Source organism: Rana temporaria, chromosome 7, assembly GCF_905171775.1.
Source record: "Rana temporaria chromosome 7, aRanTem1.1, whole genome shotgun sequence".
Taxonomy (NCBI): domain Eukaryota; kingdom Metazoa; phylum Chordata; class Amphibia; order Anura; family Ranidae; genus Rana; species Rana temporaria.
In genome coordinates this window covers 22,451,472-22,468,946 of record NC_053495.1, presented here as the reverse complement: position 1 = coordinate 22,468,946, position 17,475 = coordinate 22,451,472, and the positions used below count along the sequence as shown (strand labels likewise).

At 42.3% G+C, this 17,475-nt stretch overlaps 1 protein-coding gene across 1 annotated transcript in view; it reads left to right on the top strand.

Annotated features, from left to right (window-relative positions):
* Window positions 1-17,475, top strand: part of PPP4R2 (protein phosphatase 4 regulatory subunit 2) — a 56,156-nt gene that overhangs the window by 5,659 nt on the left and 33,022 nt on the right. The window contains exon 2 of the mRNA XM_040359063.1: window positions 14,309-14,390. Coding sequence (XP_040214997.1) covers window positions 14,309-14,390 — 82 coding nt within the window. The remainder of the gene's footprint in view (window positions 1-14,308; window positions 14,391-17,475) is intronic.

The window sequence follows — 17,475 nt, the reverse complement described above, 5'->3', positions numbered from 1 at the left end:
ATGTGTTCCCTCAGTATGTGTTATAACTGTAGGGGGGGCACGACTGGCATGGACATGATGGAGATCGCTGTTCCTGATCCCTGGGAACAGTAAATCTGTCAGAATGGGAATCCTCCTTGTTTACATTCTGCCTCTGTAGATTGCGGGTTTGCCGACACATTGGGCCAGATCCAGATAGAAATAGATCGGCGCAGCGTATGTGAGATACACTACGCCGCTGTAACTTACTTTTGGCTGCTTTGAATCCTCAAAGAATTTGCGCCGCAAGTTACGGCGGCGTAGTGTATCTCTGGCGGTGGAATTCAAATCGGCGATTAGGGGGCGGGTTTCATTTAAATGAAGCGCGTCCCCGCGCCGAATGAACTGCGCATGCGCCGTCCCAAATTTTCCCGCCGTGCATTGCGTGAAATGACGTCGCAAGGACGTCATTTTTTAAACTTGGATGTGACTTGCGTACATTCCGATTCACGGACGACTTGCGCAAAAAAATAAAAAATTCAAATTTTGAAGCGGGAACAACGGCCATACTTAACATGGCAAATCTAACTATACGCCGCAAAATGGCAGCTTTAACTATCCGCCGAAAAAGCCGTCTAGAGACGACGTAAGAGAATGCGACGGCCGCGCGTACGTTCGTGGATCGTCGGAAATAGCTAATTTGCATACCCAACGCGGAAAACGACGCAAACTCCACCCAGCGGACGCCGAAGTATTGCATCTACGATCCGAAGCCGTACGCCTGTCGGATCAAACCCAGATGCCGTCTTATCTTGGTTTGAGGATTCAAACTAAAGATACGACGCAGGAAATTTACGACGCCGGCGTACTCTCACTGTGGCTCTGGCCCATTGAGTCTGCCCGACCCGCAGGCACACGCCCGCGCCAGCCGCCCTACATCGATTTGAGCAGGAGAGCTGACCTGCTGCCGTATAGCGACGGCGGCTGGTTGGCAACTGGTTAAAGCACATATGCTCTCATTTGCCTTTTTTTAAAATGATTGTAAACCTTTTCTTGCATACCCAGCCAAGTGACTGGCCTCAGCTGATACAGAGATTAACCCTTTCATGACTAAGCCTATTTCTGACATTTGGTGTTTACAAGTTAAAATCCATATTTTTTGCTAGAAAATTACTTAGAACCCCAAACATTATATATATTTTTTTTTAGCAGAGAATCTAGAGAATAAAATGGCAATTGCTGCAATATTTCATGTCAAGGTATTTGTGCAGCAGTGTTTTAAACACAACTTTTTTGGAAAAAAAAGTTTTTCATGGACGTATTTACAGCCACTTTTCTGAGCATTTTTTGCAGCTTATAAAACGGCTCTCCATGTTAGTCTATGGCCTCATGCCCACCATGACGTTTTTGAGCTGTAGATGGCTGAGCCGTTTTTAAGCTGCAAAAAAAAAAAAACAGGACCAGTACGTTCTGAAGCTCCAGCCTTAGAGCTGTAAAAACGCCAGACGTTAAACGCTCAAAAACACAAAAAAATGCTACCGCGGCGTTTTTGAGCTGTAAAAAAAGGAGCTGTAAAAACGTCCATGGAAATGAAGCCTAATGCCCGGTACACACGATCCGATTATCGGACGAATGATCGTCCGTTTTTTTTTGTATGCTAATATCACGTCGAATCTGATGAGTTTACTAAAGTCACGAAAATTGTCGTACGGCAGAATAAAAAATCGGAAGTGATGTCATGTGTTGTAATGCATTTGTATTGCATTTTCGAACGACAGCTGTACTGATTATACGAAAATCGCACGATCTGGCATCGTACGATTTTTTTTTTTTCGTGCATGTCCGATAAATTAAAATCGGATGAACTGTCCCGATCGGCTCTCGGAAGCGCTGTACTAATGATCCGATTATCGTACGATCGTTTCGAAAGCGGCATTTTCCGTACGATTTTCGGATCGCGTGTACAGGGCATTACTGTGGGACAGTGAAAGTAATATTTACAGTAGCGATTTGCTTTTTTGTACTATAAGGGCTTATTTTAGTTTTTTTTAACCCCATTGGGTTACTGGCCGATCGATTATGAAAATTTATTTCATAATCAATTAGTTGTCGATTAATCGATTAGTTGTTTCTGTCCTACACCGTTTACATATGCGGGCGTGAAATTCCGTATGCATTTTCTTTGCTGCGTGAGCTCACAGGAACAGGGGCGCTTAAAAAAAATAAATATATAATATATATATTTTTTTTTTTGTAATATAAAATAGTTTTTTTTTTAAATTGTTGGGAAAAAATGTAAACATCCCTTGTAATAAGTGGTACCCCCGAACCCTCCTTTTGCACGTCAAAGTATTCAGATCGCCGAAAACAACGATTCTGAATACAGTGTATTAAATCCAGCTCCATTGGCAGCCGAGTAACCCGGAAGTGACATCGCTTCCATGTTTACATTGAAGAGACTGAATCAAAGCCGTTTGCGGCTTCGATTTAGTCTCTCTAGGTGCCTGAGGTGGTGTATCGTGTATCAGGTCTCTCGGTGGGACGGGAGGCCCGGTAAGGGCAGCGGAAGGGTGGTGATGTCTCCTCCGGGATAACAATCAAGTGGCTTTTAGCCGCAAAGGTTATCATCACTGGAAAGCCGATTGCCTGCTCTAAAAAATGATACCGGGATGATGCCCACAGCTGTGGGCATCATCCCGGGATAGCCCCTGAAAGCTGATATATATGCGTACGCTCGGCGAAAAGGGGTTAAACATATTCTCCTACATAAGTAGTACCCGTTTATCTGAAGTCTCCTCTACAGCCATTTAAAGTCCATTTTATAAAGCTTGTCTGAGATTTCAGAAATTAGGTTGCGGGAAGCTAAAGTTGCACTCTGCGGAGCTCAGGGAAAAAAAATTGTCAGACTTAACTCATGCTGATGCAGTGCCTTGAAAAAGTATTCATACCCCCTTGAAATTTTCCACATTTTGCCATGTTACAGCCAAAAACATAAATGTCAATTATTGGGATTTTATTTGATAGACCAACACAAAGTGGAACATAATTGTGAAGTGGAAGGAAAATGATTTCCAATTTTTTTTACAAATATGGGAAAAGTGTGAGGTATATTTGTATGGCGCCCCCCGGAGTCAATAATTTGTAGAACCCCCTTTCACTTCAATTACAACTACAAGTCTTTTTGGGGATGTCTCTACCAGCTTTGCACATCTAGAGAGGGACATTTTGCCCATTATTCTGTGAAAAATATCTCAAGCTCTGTCAGATTGGATGGAGAGCGTCTGTGAACAATTTTTTTTAAGTCTGGCCGCAGATTCTCAATTTGATTTTGTACTGGACTTTGGACAATTTTTTTTTATTTATTTTCTAAATGGCTTCCTTTACCTTAGTGCAGTCCTCCTTCACTTACCTCATCCTTCCATTTTGCTTTTAAATGTCCTTATTTCTTCTGAGAAATCCTCACTTCCTGTTCTTCTGTCTGTAACTCCACACAGTAATGCAAGGCTTTCTCCCTGGTGTGGAGTGTCGTGCTCGCCCCTCCCTTGGACTACAGGAGAGTCAGGACGCTCTCTAACACAGCTCCTTTCTCTTATCTGCAACGTAGAGAGCGTCCTGACTCTCCTGTAGTCCAAGGGAGGGGCGAGCACGACACTCCACACCAGGGAGAAAGCCTTGCATTACTGTGTGGAGTTACAGACAGAAGAACAGGAAGTGAGGATTTCCATTTAAAAGCAAAATGGAAGGATGAGGTAAGTAAGGGAGGACGGCACTAAAGTAAAGGAAGATATTTAGAAAATAAATAAATTGTACCTTTACAACCCCTTTAACAGAAGTATATGCGAGTCGCAATTAAATCCCCAAAAAGTAGTACAGGAACAGATTTCAAAGTCGCTGCAACTTGAGTTGCAAGGATTTGAATGGTTCTGTTTCTGGCAATGGGGTGTGACTTGTCATGGGATTTTGAACTGTCAAATCACGCCAGTGTGAACCAGGGCTTAAAGGAAATCCTAGAATCGCATCATACACTTTAATTTCATAAGATTCGCGTTGTAATAACAAAACAAACAATAGTTTTGTTGACAGTCCAATATAGTCTTACTTGAAAAAATGTCCTTTCATGTTCTGCCTGACTGTTTGACTGTCTCTTTCCACAACTTCATGGATTCTGTGCATGCCTTGCAGCTTCTCCTCCATTTCTAAGGACTACATATCCCATGGATCCTTGCTGCATTCAAGCTGTGATTTCTTTACCGACTCCTGAAACTCCTCCCCCCAGCGCCTCTGTTTCAGAGGTCAGGCTTTGTGAATTGAGACATCAGTGCCTATTCACTGGGCGTAGTGAATATGTGTTGCAGAATTAAAGTACATTTATGGGAAGATTAAAATACCCATTCAGATTAATTGGAGTAGGCTATAAATTATTGAAATTTAATGAATAAATGCAGAGCTGCTAAAACGCTTGGAATGCTAAAGGCTGCGCGTGACCTGCAGTGCCGGCAAAGTATGTGCATCTCCAGTAGGACAAAGTGGGGTTGATTACTAAAACTGGAGCAAAATCTGGTGCAGCTGTGCATGAGAGGCAATCTGCTTCCAACTTCAGCTTGTTCAGTTAAAGCGGAACTTAAAGTGGTTGTAAACCCTAGTGTAAAACAAAAAAACCCTGAAACACAAAGGCATGAAGAGTTAGTATGCATAGCATACTAACTCATTATGAATTGCCTACCTTACATCAAAGCCTCCACAGCGGTCCTCGTACCCCCCTCCGGCCTGCGACACCTCCTGGAGTTACTTCCAGGTATAGTGTTTACAACCACTTTCACACTTTTCTCAACCAACATCGACTATTTTTAATCCTTATGGTGCTAGTATTAGTACATAGATAGGAAGGTATATTATATTTGTATGTTTAACCACTTAAGGACCGGACCTATATGCTGCTACATGACCCAAGGGGTTTTTACAATTCGGCACTGCGTCCCTTTAACAGACAATTGCGCGGTCGTGCGACGTGGCTCCCAAACAAAATTGGCGTCCTTTTTTCCCCACAAATAGAGCTTTCTTTTGGTGGTATTTGATCACCTCTGCGGTTTTTATTTTTTGTGCTATAAACAAAACTAGAGCAACAATTTTGAAAAAATTGCAATATGTTTTACTTTTTGCTATAATAAATATCCCCCAAAAACATATATAAAAAAAATTGTTTTCCTCAGTTTAGGCCGATACGTATTCTTCTACCTATTTTTGGTGAAAAAAAATGCAATAAGCGTTTATCGATTGGTTTGCGCAAAATGTATAGCGTTTACAAAATAGGGGATAGTTTTATTGCATTTTTATTAATTATTTTTTTTTTACCACTAATGGCGGCGATCAGCGTATTTTATTTTTTTTCGTGACTGCAACATTATGGCGGACACTTCGGACAATTTTGACACATTTTTGGGACCATTGTCATTTTCACAGCAAAAAATGCATTTAAATTGCACTGCTTATTGTGAAAATGACAGTTGCAGTTTGGAAGTTAACCACAGGGGGCGCTGTAGGAGTTAGGGTTCACTTAGTGTGTGTGTTTACAACTGTAGGGGGGTGTGGCTGTAGGACTGACGTCATCGATCGAGTCTCCCTATAAAAGGGATCACTCGATCGATGCAGCGCCACAGTGAAGCACGGGGAAGCCGTGTTTACATACGGCTTTCCCCGTTCTTCAGCTCCGGGGAGCAATCGCGACAGAGCGGCTATAAACGAATAGCCGCGCCGTCTTCCCGGATCGCTCCCCGAGGGAACCCGACCACCGCATGTAGCGCGGGGGGGGGGGGAGGGGCGAGGCAGGCAGGGACGTACAGGTACGCCAATGTGCCTGTACGTGCCATTCTACCGACGTATATCTACATGCGGCGGTCGGGAAGTGGTTAACCTTTCCTTTTTACATTTCTTCAGTTACTTCCTGGTTTCCAGGCCTAGGCAAATGATGTCATATATCCCAGGAGTCTTCAGGAAGGAAGGAGGGGCTTTCTCAGTTAAGCACACCCTTCTGCCTGCATGCTTGAGCTAGGGGCAGATTAATTTCAGGAAGTAAATGCTACATAAGGAATCTGCCCTTATGCAAGATGGCCAGAAAAGCTAGGGGGGGGGGGGGTGTTTTTCAAAAGTGATGTCTCTGCAAAATAGATCATGGAGACGTGGATGGATTGCTTTGAACTAGGGCCGAAACAACTAATCGATTATGAAAATTGTAATCGATTAATTTCATAAATCGATTAATCGGCCAGTAACATAATGGGGTTAAAAAAACTAAAATGAGCCCTTTATAGTACAAAAAAGCAAATCGCTACTGTAAATATTACTTTCACTGTCCCACAGTAAAAAAATTAACCCCTTACAGTAGCGATTATATACTCTTTTTGTACTTATTTTAGTTTTTTTAACCCCATTATGTTACTAAACATCTCAGGCCTGGGTCACACCTGTTTTTTGGTGTTTTTTGCAGAAACACACTACAGTTCATTTACATGTTTTCCTATGGGACACGTTCACATCCATGATTTTTTTTCAGCTGCTGCGTATTTGGAAAGGGCAAAGACTTTTTAACGCAAAACGGTGCTATTATGTTTTTTTTGGTTCAATATACTTCAATGGAGAAGCTGCAGAAAAGCATGTAATGTGTTTTTGCTGCAATTTGTGTTTTGTAATCTGCCCAACAACAAATTGGGCCAAAAAAAAAAAATGCAACATTTTTTTTTTTTAAGGCTATTATCCGATTAATCAAAACAATAATCGGCCAACTAATCGATTATGAAAATAATCGTTGGTTGCAGCCTTACTTTGAACATTAACAATCAAATGACGTTTTTGGTTTGTGGTTCTCAGATGCAGTGTAGTTTGGCTTTAATGGGGTTGTAAAGGTTTTTTTTTTTTTTTCTAAATGGGTTCCTTTTAAAGTGGAGGTTCACCCGGAAATAAAAAATTTTACCCTTAGATTGATGCTCATTTTGTCAAGGGGAATCAGCTAGTTTTTTAAAAATCAAAGCATTACTTACCGTTTTAGAGAGCGATCTTCTCCGCCGCTTCCGGGTATGGTCTGCGGGACTGGGCGTTCCTATTTTGACAGGCTTCCGACGGTCGCATCCCAGATTCCCCTAGCTGATTCCCCTAGACAAAATGAGCATCAATCTAAGGTTAAAAATGTTTTTATGGGTGAACTCCCGCTTTAAGCTAGTGCATTGTTGGGTTCACTTACCTTTTCCTTCAATTTCCCTTCTAAATATTTTTTTTTTCTTTGGCTGAATTTCTCACTTCCTGTTTCTCCTCGGTAAGCTTGGCCCCATTATCCGAGCCGTTCTGGCTGAGGGATGGTCAGCGTCCTCGCCCCATCCCTTAGGATTTCATCCCTGCGGGGAGACGCACAGCCAGAACAGCTCAGATGATGGGGGCAAGCTTACTGAGGAGAAACAGGAAGTGAGAAAGTTAGACGGGAAATCGAAGGAAAAGGTAAGTGAACCAACAATGCACTAGCTTAAAGCTATTAGAACCTATTTAGAAAATAAAAAAACAAACCTTTACAACCCCTTTTAAGCTTTAACTTAAAAAATAAACAAACTGGATGCTGATTGGTTTCTGTGCAGAGCTGCACCAGGTTTTGCTTTTTTACTGAATCGACCTCATAGGGTTCCAATTAATGCAAAGCTGACAAACACGACTGTCACCCACAACATTCCATTGAGGTAAACTGGAATCTGCTGACCTGCGTTTTACCTGCATTTCAAACACAGGCTGGCTCTGTATACACAAGCCTTTTATACTCAGATAATTAGTAACACAATGACCGGTTGCTGCAGAGGTCGCCACTGATTTCCTTTACGTTGTTTCCAAAATAATCCTCAATGTCAACAAGCTTTATGCTGAAAAATAAGTTGGGGGAAACTTGACTAGAGGGGAATCAGAATACTTAATTTCTATTTATTTTTTGGTGAACTGGGTTCCTGTATTGTTTTTCTATAGGAATATGTTGTTTTAGGTATCCCTACTCTGGACTGTTGCTTGTGCACAGTAGAGGAAGACCCGGCTAGTTTTCTGCCCTACTTGGAAAAATTTCAGCATAATTATCAATCTTGCCAAGGCTGGTGGGGGTGGTGAGTGTGTGAGACAGGCGAGAAGGGTGTGCCTTTACAAAAAAAAAATCTTGTGAACTGGGTGTGATTGAGCGTGCGTGTTCTGTAGCTGGAGAGATTGGCACCCCCACCCCCTCCTTTTCATTGTGCTGTTTGCCTGCTCTCTAGCATTTCCTGGGATCCTGTCTCCACCCCCCCCCCCCAACAATTCCCCCAGCAGTACCAGCACAATCCAGCTTCATGCTGTATTCTGTTGCACTATGAGAGAAGAGAATCTGTTTATGCATACAGTGTACGGCTTTACATCCGCTACTATACTGTAAGTGTCAGCAAGCCTTGCCATTGTAACGGGGCACTCTAGCACTTGTATGGCTAGATCAGTGTTTCTCAATTCCAGTCCTCAGGCCCCCCCAACAGGTCAGGTTTTCAGGATTTCCATTATTTTGCACAGGTGATTTGATCAGTTTCACTGCCTTAGTAATCACCACAGCCTTTTCATCTGAGGGAAATCCTGAAAACCTGACCTGTTGGGGGGGCCTGAGGACTGGAATGAAACACTGGGCTAGATACATGCGTTGCATGCTGTTTTCAGGTGTCACTAGAATATGGCACTCCTGCAATTGCTTAATGATACTTTGACTTTATGCTTGTTACATATATATATATATATATATATATATATATATATATATATATATATATATATATATATATATATATATATACACACACATACATATAAAATTATATATATATATATATATATATATATATATATATAATTTTATGTATGTATGTATGTATGTATGTATGTATGTATGTGTGTGTGTGTGTGTATATATTTTTTTATTTCTGTATTTGAATTGATTTTTCACACAAGTGTCATCAATTCTGTCATGTCTTTTTCTAATGCTCCTTGTACACGGGGCATCCTGCTGCAGTGTGTCCCTTCTGATGCTTTTAGTGTGCCCAGGAGGGACAGTTGCAGTGTCCAGCCCTGATGCAGGGAGCCTGTCAGTCTACGGATGCACAGGGCTGAACTCTGTACTGAGTGGTTCCAGCTTTTAGGACAGGGGTCTCAAACTGGCGACTGGCTAAACTACAAGTCCCATGAGGCATTGCAAGGCTGACAGTAACAAGCATGACTCCCGCAGGCAGAAGCATGATGGGACTTGTAGTTTTGCAACAGCTGGAGGGCTGCCAGTTTGAGACCCCTGGTTTAGTGCCTTGTCTGTTTAGAATTGAGGTCTTCTGTGTTCCAGACGGTACTGTAGCTGAGACCTAAGAAAAAAATTGATGTAACCTGAGTCAGTATTCAATAATTTTGTACATCTGTCTTTAGTTTACAAATGTTTTTAGGCCTCGTGCACACTTTTATCCCTGGTACACGAGACTCCAGCCCTTGGGTTCAAGTGAAAGACACAGGCAAGCCATCAATACCGCTGTTGCATCCTGTAAGACTCTGAGGCTGACCGCTGCTGTGGCAGGATGGTGCACAGAGTTGTACTAGCATTTAGGGCAATATGTGTATAGGGGCAAATGCCCCGGAATGCTGGTAGCGCTTGGTGCACCGTCCAGCTGTCAGCCCTTGATATTTTTTATAGTTTTACTTTTTCACGCATTCATTTGCTTTATGAGTGTTTTAGAAGTGAAAACTATGTGGGCCTAATTGTGAATTGGCAGGCGCTGCATGCTCACAGAACAGTGTGGATCCAGTCTACGTCTGCACTGTGGACATTCACCTGTAGGGTTGCACCAATACCGTTTTTATCAATGAATAAGAGTACCGATACTTGTGCTCAAGTACTCCCTAATACCAATGCCGTTGTGAACGATTTAAGCCCATACATAATAAATGGATTCGGATCACATGCAATTTGAACAGGAATGCAGTGTGATTCCTGTCTGAATCGCATGCGGTTTCCCATTGCTATTGTGTGAACCCAGGCTTGTCATAGTAACTTCGGCCTGGGTTCACGCAGGAGCGGCGGGGGAAACGGCATGCGATTCTGATAGTTCTGGATGCTAAGGCCCCATTCTCATGGTTGCGCACTGTTGAGCATTTCTGAGCTAAAAAAAAAAACTATAGGCATTTGCATACAGCCATGGCCAGAAAGCCTTTACACATCAGGCTGATAGATGCTGCAGTTGAGCACATGTAATCGCACCTCTGCGTTCATGGCCATTCACCGATCCCTGTGCGCATGTAACTGCTCAGATGTGTGGCTACATGTGTAGAACCGATGTGTCTGTCAGCCTGTCACTGGCTATAGCTGCGCACAAGCACCTGTGACTCCTGGCTGCAGAAATATGCTCCTTCCTGACGGTGTGCTTCCCCTGCAGTCATGTGAATGTCGTCTAAAGTTGAACCTGTTAACGATTGTCCAGTGCTCTATAAAAGTAGATTGTTTTGGGATGGTAACGAAAGCTTGCTGGGGGAGTGGGGGGGGGATTAAAAAAAAAAAATTCTGCTTTCCAGGGAAAAACACTGCTCTAGATTTTCACCAGCAGGCATCGTTACATGGCCTCTGATTATAAGGGTTAGAGCCCACCATCAGTATTTACCTCCATTTAAGCTTTTTAAATGCCTTTCTGATCCAAGTTTTAAAATGGCTCTAAAGTCGGGAGTTTTTTTTGTTTTTTTTTACCTAAGTGTATTCTATGCATTAAGGTAAAAAAAAACTTCTGTGTGCATTGGCTCCCTCTGCTGACAGGCAAAAAGTAGGAAATTGAGCTGTAGAATAAATGCGTTAACCACTTAAAGTGGAGTTCCAGACTTATCAAGGGGTTGTAAAGGTACAATTTTTTTTTTTTTTTTTTTTTTTAAATAGCTTCCTTTACCTTAGTGCAGTCTTCCTTCACTTACCTCATCCTTCCATTTTGCTTTTAAATGTCCTTATTTCTATTGAGAAATCCTCACTTCCTGTTCTGTCTGTAACTCCACACCGTATTGCGAGGCTTTCTCCCTGGTGTGGAGTGTCGATCTCGCCCCCTCTCTTGGACTACAGGAGAGTTAGGACGCTCTCTACGTTGCAAATAAAGGAGCTGTGTGTTGGTGGGTCCATTGTAGTCGCTCCCTCCTCTCCCCTACAGCCACTGCTGGCTGACACGGGGGAGCTGGATCACTTAAAGTGGAGGTCCACACAAAAATGGAACCTCTGCTTTTCGGAACAACCAGAAGAGAGCGGGGACCAGTGAGGATGCGCAGTAGGGAATCTGGGGATTGAAGCCGCACCGCTTCACTTCCTGATTCCCTCACAGAGGATGTCGGCGGGGGCACCCCGAGCGATTGCTTGGCTTCGGCTGCCATCGCGGGCACCCTGGACAGATGAGTGTCCATTAAAAGTCAGCAGCTGCAGTATTTGTATCTGCTGGCTTTTAATAAAAAATTTGCGGACCTCCACTTTAACTGGGACGGACTGATTTGAGAATAGGTAAATATATGATTATCTTTTTTTACACAGATTAGTTGGCATATGTGTTAAGAGGGACATGTTAACGCTAGTGGTAAGGCCTCATGCGCACTAAGGCCTGGTTCACACCTATACAGGTTGCACTTTGCCTCTTTTAATACACGTTTTTGATCCATTGAAGTCTATGGAACCAAAAATGTGATAAGTCCCAGGCCCTTTCCATAAAATGCATAGGTGTGAACCAGGCCTTAGTTCTTCTGTATGCCTTCCCCCTGCATTTTCAAATGCGTTTGGGCGTTCATTTCATTGGTCAGAATATTAATTCTGGCCATTAAAATTAATGAACTCTCAAGCACTGAGCATGCCTAGTGTCACATCTGTTTTTTTTTTTTTTTTGTCCAAATGCTCCTCTCCTGGACACTATTTTGTTGACTTCAGATTTTTGCCCCTAAACGTGTGTGTGTGTGTGTGTGTACAAAAAGGCTAACATAAAGGGGCAAAAACAAAAGTCCTAGGCCTGTAAAAGGGGCATTTGACAGCTGCAGTGTGCATTGGGTCCTAAGCTGGAATTCCACTTTTGGGGCGACTTCACGCTGCCCTTTGGCTAAAGCTCAGCTAACCCATGGTTTTCATGTGGGTTAGCTGCACATTCCCCATAGACTTCAATTATGTCCTGCGGTTCTGGTCCACTTTCTGAAAGAATTCTACCAGGTCATGTTCGGTGGTCACTATAAGGTGAGTGGTCCCACGCTACAACCACATACAATGTGGTATGTTGTTGGTTTTTAGGTGTTAAAACAGCTGGTGAAGAGGTGACATATCCCTTCCTCACCATCTGTCAAATGCCCTTAGAAGAGCAATCCTTGGTGGATCACTTTTCAAAGGACAACGCTACCATAAACAAGCCCTTAATGCCTCCAAAGCTCCACTGTCATCCAATACAATGTCTAAGAACATTGCTATGTATCAAATGGCAAAAATGTTTGTAATTTATGTACGACCGCTTAGAGATGTGGTTTCCACAGCAACACAAAGCCTCCCATAGCTGCCAGCAGAACTGTCATACCCCCCCCCCCCAATTTACAACAGCAACACGGAACTTCGAGTGAGGCTGGGAGGAGCTGCTCAGGATATGTGCAATAAAGGTGTGTAGAAGGCTTCCTCTCACAGAGTATCACTGCGCACTACCGGGTCTAAAAAGTGCCGTGGAGAGACACCATTTATATTGCAATCAATACCTGTCAGGTGACAGAAATGTGTCACCAAGGCAAGAAATGAGAAATAAAGATATTTAACGAGTACAAATAAAAAAAGCATAATTTTAGAAGACGGTAATTGAGGGAACCTTGCAGATCATGGCTTTAAAGCAGAGTTCCACCCAAAAGTGTAACTTCCTCTTGCTCCTCGCCCCCTTACATGCCACGTTTGGCTTTCTTTAGATTTACCTTTTTAACTATGTAGTGCTAGGGCCTGCCTAATTGCATACAAATTTAGTGTTTTAAAGTGTTTAGGTTTGACCTCTATTCTATGGTTTTGGTAAATCCTAAAGGAAAGTTGTGCAAGAAAATTGTATAATGTATGGCCATCCGAAGTGTAAGGCCGGCACAATTGGATGCATCTCGTCATGTGGTTTGGAACTGTCATTTCGCACCGGTGTGAACGGGGGATAAAGGTCCTGCTGCCTTCACTGCTGGTCTCTTGAGACGCTAAGCTTACAGAAGCTTTTTTGTTCTTGTGACCTGTACTGACAGAGGGGCTGGCGGAAGGAATTGGGTATCCCTATACCTGGGGACTATAGGAATCAAATGATGGCAGGGTTGTACCAGATATCTGAATGATTAAACCTTAAATTCAAAGTGATGAAATCCATTTGATGTGTCACAGGAAATGTAATTTACTAAGTCAGTAGATGAGCCTTCTTTTCTTTGTGAAAACCTCACTAGGTGTGGCAGACTTTTTTTTTTTCTTTTTACAAGAAATAAATGATCCTGTGATTTTGATACATTTCTTCTGTTCCTGGATATTTTGAAGTCACACTGTTGCTTTTCTAGAACCAGTGGTGATGAATTTGACTGTTGGCAAAGGGGTATAGGGCCATACTGGGCAATCCAGGTGGGGTTTAAGGCCTTGTTCATACCTGAGCAATTTTTCTGCTTGGAGCTCTGAAACGCTCAACAAGCCTAATCCCATTCATTTCAATGGCTCCTGTTCACATCTGAGAAGTCTGTCACCTGAAGCAAAACGCTTGAGCTTCTTTTTGGCAGATTACAAGCTTTTTTGGCCCCATAGACCTCAATAGACACGCCTGACTTGAGCATTTTTATGAGCATTTTGTCGCTCGTTTTCTGCTCAAACGGCAGCTCTCCACCCCTAATTTCGTCCCCCCCCCCCCCTAGTGCTTTCTATTGGCTAAACAAAAACACATGAAGATGTAAAAGACTTGTAATGCGCTTCTAAAACACTTTAAAAATGCTTGTAAAAAAAAAAGGTGCAAAAACGCTTAAAACACGATTAAAAATCGTCAGTAAATCGCTACGCTCAGGTGTGAATGGAGCCTAGGGGATCACATCTTCTTTGTGTGTGTGTGTGTATAAATTATGTTAATACCACCCAGCTCCATTGACTAGAAAAAGAAAAAAAAATGTTGGGTGCCAGCTGTAATTTTTAGAGCATTGGTTACGTTATCTTTTTTGAAAGCTATACTTCACAAATTGTGTTTTTTGTCATCTTGATTTTTTTTTTTCATTAATTATCCAAGCTATGGTTTTGTGAGATGAATAACCCCCAGTATATTTCTGCCTCCTAATTGCACTTTATTTTTTCTCTCTTCAGAATTTGAGAAGAAAGGAAAGAAAGAAGCAAATCCAGAACTGGATCAGTTTCTTTGCCATGTGGCGAAAACTGGGGAGACCATGTAAGTGTGACATTACTGTACACAATGATTGGTGATAAATGTTGGCAACACTAGGGTGTTATCTGTGGATGTTCTCTGTTCTCCAGAATTATTGTCATACGGTAAATAAAGTACTGCCCTAGTATGCATGCTCACGTACTGCCTGCAGTAACTGCACTTAGAGCACAGGATGATGGAATAAATAACCATACCCACCCATTAAATTGGAACTAAACCCATCAATTTAACGGTTTCCCAGAACCGTCAAGTTCAAGGCATGCTGTGAATGATGGCGGTCACATTTGCCCTCAACTGAACTCTCAAGCCATTAAAGAGGAAGTAAAACCTATCAGTGAATCCTATAAGCGGTGGGTGGCGGGGGTGCTCAAGCTGTCTTGACTGCTTGCCGACCAGCCGCCGCAGTTATACGGGGGCAGGTCGGCTCTGCTGGGCGAGAGCACGTAGCTATTCGTCACCTCGCAGCCAATAGGGGCGATCGCCGCCAGGCACCCGCGATCGCTCGTTACAGAGCGAGGTCCGGGAGCTGTATGTGTAAACGCACAGCTCCCGGTCCTGTCAGGGGGGGAAATGACCTATCGTCTGTTCATTCAATGTATGAACAGCGATTTGTCATTTCCCCATGTCAGTCTCCCCCCCCCCCCCCTCAGTTAGAACACACCCAGGGAACATGATTAACCCCTTCCTTGCTCCCTAGTGTTAACCCCTTCACTGCCAGTGGCATTTTTATAGTAATCCATGCATTTTTATAGCACTGAACGCTATAAAAATGGCAATGGTCCCAAAAATGTGTCAAAAATGTCCGAAGTGTCCGCCATAATGTCGCAGTACCGATAAAAATCGCTGATCGCCGCCATTACTATTAAAAAAAAATATATATATTAAAAGTGCCATAAAACTACCCCCTATTTTGTAAACGCTGTAACTTTTGCCCAAACCAATCAATAAACGCTTTTTTTTTTTTTTTTTTTTTTTTTTTTTTTTTTTTTACGGAAAATATGTAGACTAATACGTATCGGCCTAAACTGAGGATAGATATATATATATATATATATATATATATATATATATATATATATATATATATATATATATATATATATATATATATATATATATATATATATATATATATATATATAATATTTGGGGGATAAAAAATATTATTTATTTTCAAAATTTTGCTCTATTTGTTTATAGCGCAAAAACTAAAAACCGCAGAGGTGATCAAATACCACCAAAAGAAAGCTCTATTTATGGAAAAAACAATTTTGTTTGGGAGCCATGTCGCACGACCGCGCAATTGTCAGTTAAAGCGACGCAGTGCCGAAAAGTGGCCTGGTCTTTGACCAGCAATATGGTCCAGTGGTTAAGCTCAGCCTAGAGCAGACAGTGCTAGAGTGGCCTCTGAAATGTCTGTATAGGCAACCTGCTGGGCAAGCATTACCGCTAGATATCATGTAAAGATGGGATGTGCAGGTTCACTTTGCTTTGTCACTTCTGTAAACTTAAGGGGGACAGGGGGAGTGTTTTCCTAATTATATCTCAAAGATGAGCTTACCTGTCAGTTATTTTGAACTTGTTAGGATCTCGTGTGTATGGAGTCGACACACTGTGCCTATTACCTTGCCTAGCCATCATAGTCACTAAAATGTATTGCTGTGATCCCGTTTTCTCTTGACTTTTGAAGTAAGCTCTAGAGTCTTTATTCAAACTGCTTGTTTTCAGCAAGACATACAAATTAGTAAAACGAGAGCACTCTATGTAAAGATGTGAGGTGATTTGGGTTCCATAATTGGGCAGGCCTGTGGGTGCTGTCAGGGACATTCTTGTCGCCACCCCTAATAGCTGCACACCACTACCTCTTGGCATTGTCTCCCCAACCCCCGCCCCCTGTATTCTGAAGGAATATGTGTGCTCTTCACCATCTGCACACCCCTTCTATCTGTTTCTTGCATTCCACTTCTGCATCCTTTTCGCCATAACTTGCAGATCCCATGAAAAAAATTGCTTTGCCTAGCGTGAGAGCACCGTCGCATCTATTCAGCCTCTAATGGCAAACCAGCTTAGAATCAGGATGAAACTTGCATCACTTATATTCAAATTTTGTAATCTATGCACATGTATATTTATCTGTACCATTGTTGCTTTGCTTGTTTTGTTATTGTGGTCTCTGGACCGATTTCCTGATATAAAAAAAACAAATTCCGTCAGGAATCTTGATCATGCCAGTAAGTACTTTGGGCTGTTGGTGGGGCTTGGAATGTGTTCATAACCACACACATGCCCAGGGAAAAATGCTGCATGAAGAGCAATGTTGCTCAGAAGTAATATGGTGGGCAGGTGGCAACAGACCAACAAAAATATAAATTTAAAATACAGGCAGTCGGGGGATTGGAGCACCCAACAAGAGATTACCACTTAAACATTCCTAATTTTAGCACTGTTGGATGCAGTACAAGTACAACTCCCATAAAAACAATGCAATGATTTGTAAATCTCATAAACCGTGTTTTTCTTATTCACAATAGAAACTAGATGACTTACCGTATCTCATTTTTAAACTGTGTAAATGTACCAAGAAAAAAAATAAGGTAATTTTGAAATTGATAGGAGCAACACATCTCAAAAAAAGTTGGAACATGTTTAGAACGTTGTGGCATCCCCTCTTCTTTTAACAGTCTGTAAATGTCTGGCAACTGAGGAGACCAGTTGCTGGAGTTTGGGGAGAGGAATGTTGTCCCATATAGGATTCTATCGGCTCAGTCCTGGGTTGTCTTTATGGTTTTTGTTTTAAGATACGCCAAAAAATTTCAATCGGTGAAAGGTCTGGCGTGCAGGCAGTTCAGTTAAGCCCACAGACTCTTCTGCCCCGTACACACGATCGCTATTTCCACGGTCACACTAATCTTTTCTGAAATTCCAAACCTCAAGAATGCGGTGACGTACAACGAGCCAAGATCAATGAAGTTCAATAGGCAGTTCGGCTCTTCTGCTTGATTCTGAGCATGCGTGTTTTTTGCGCGTCGTAATTGCATACAAACGCGATTCGCGACAGGAATTTTTCCGGTCACGAAAATTTGAGATC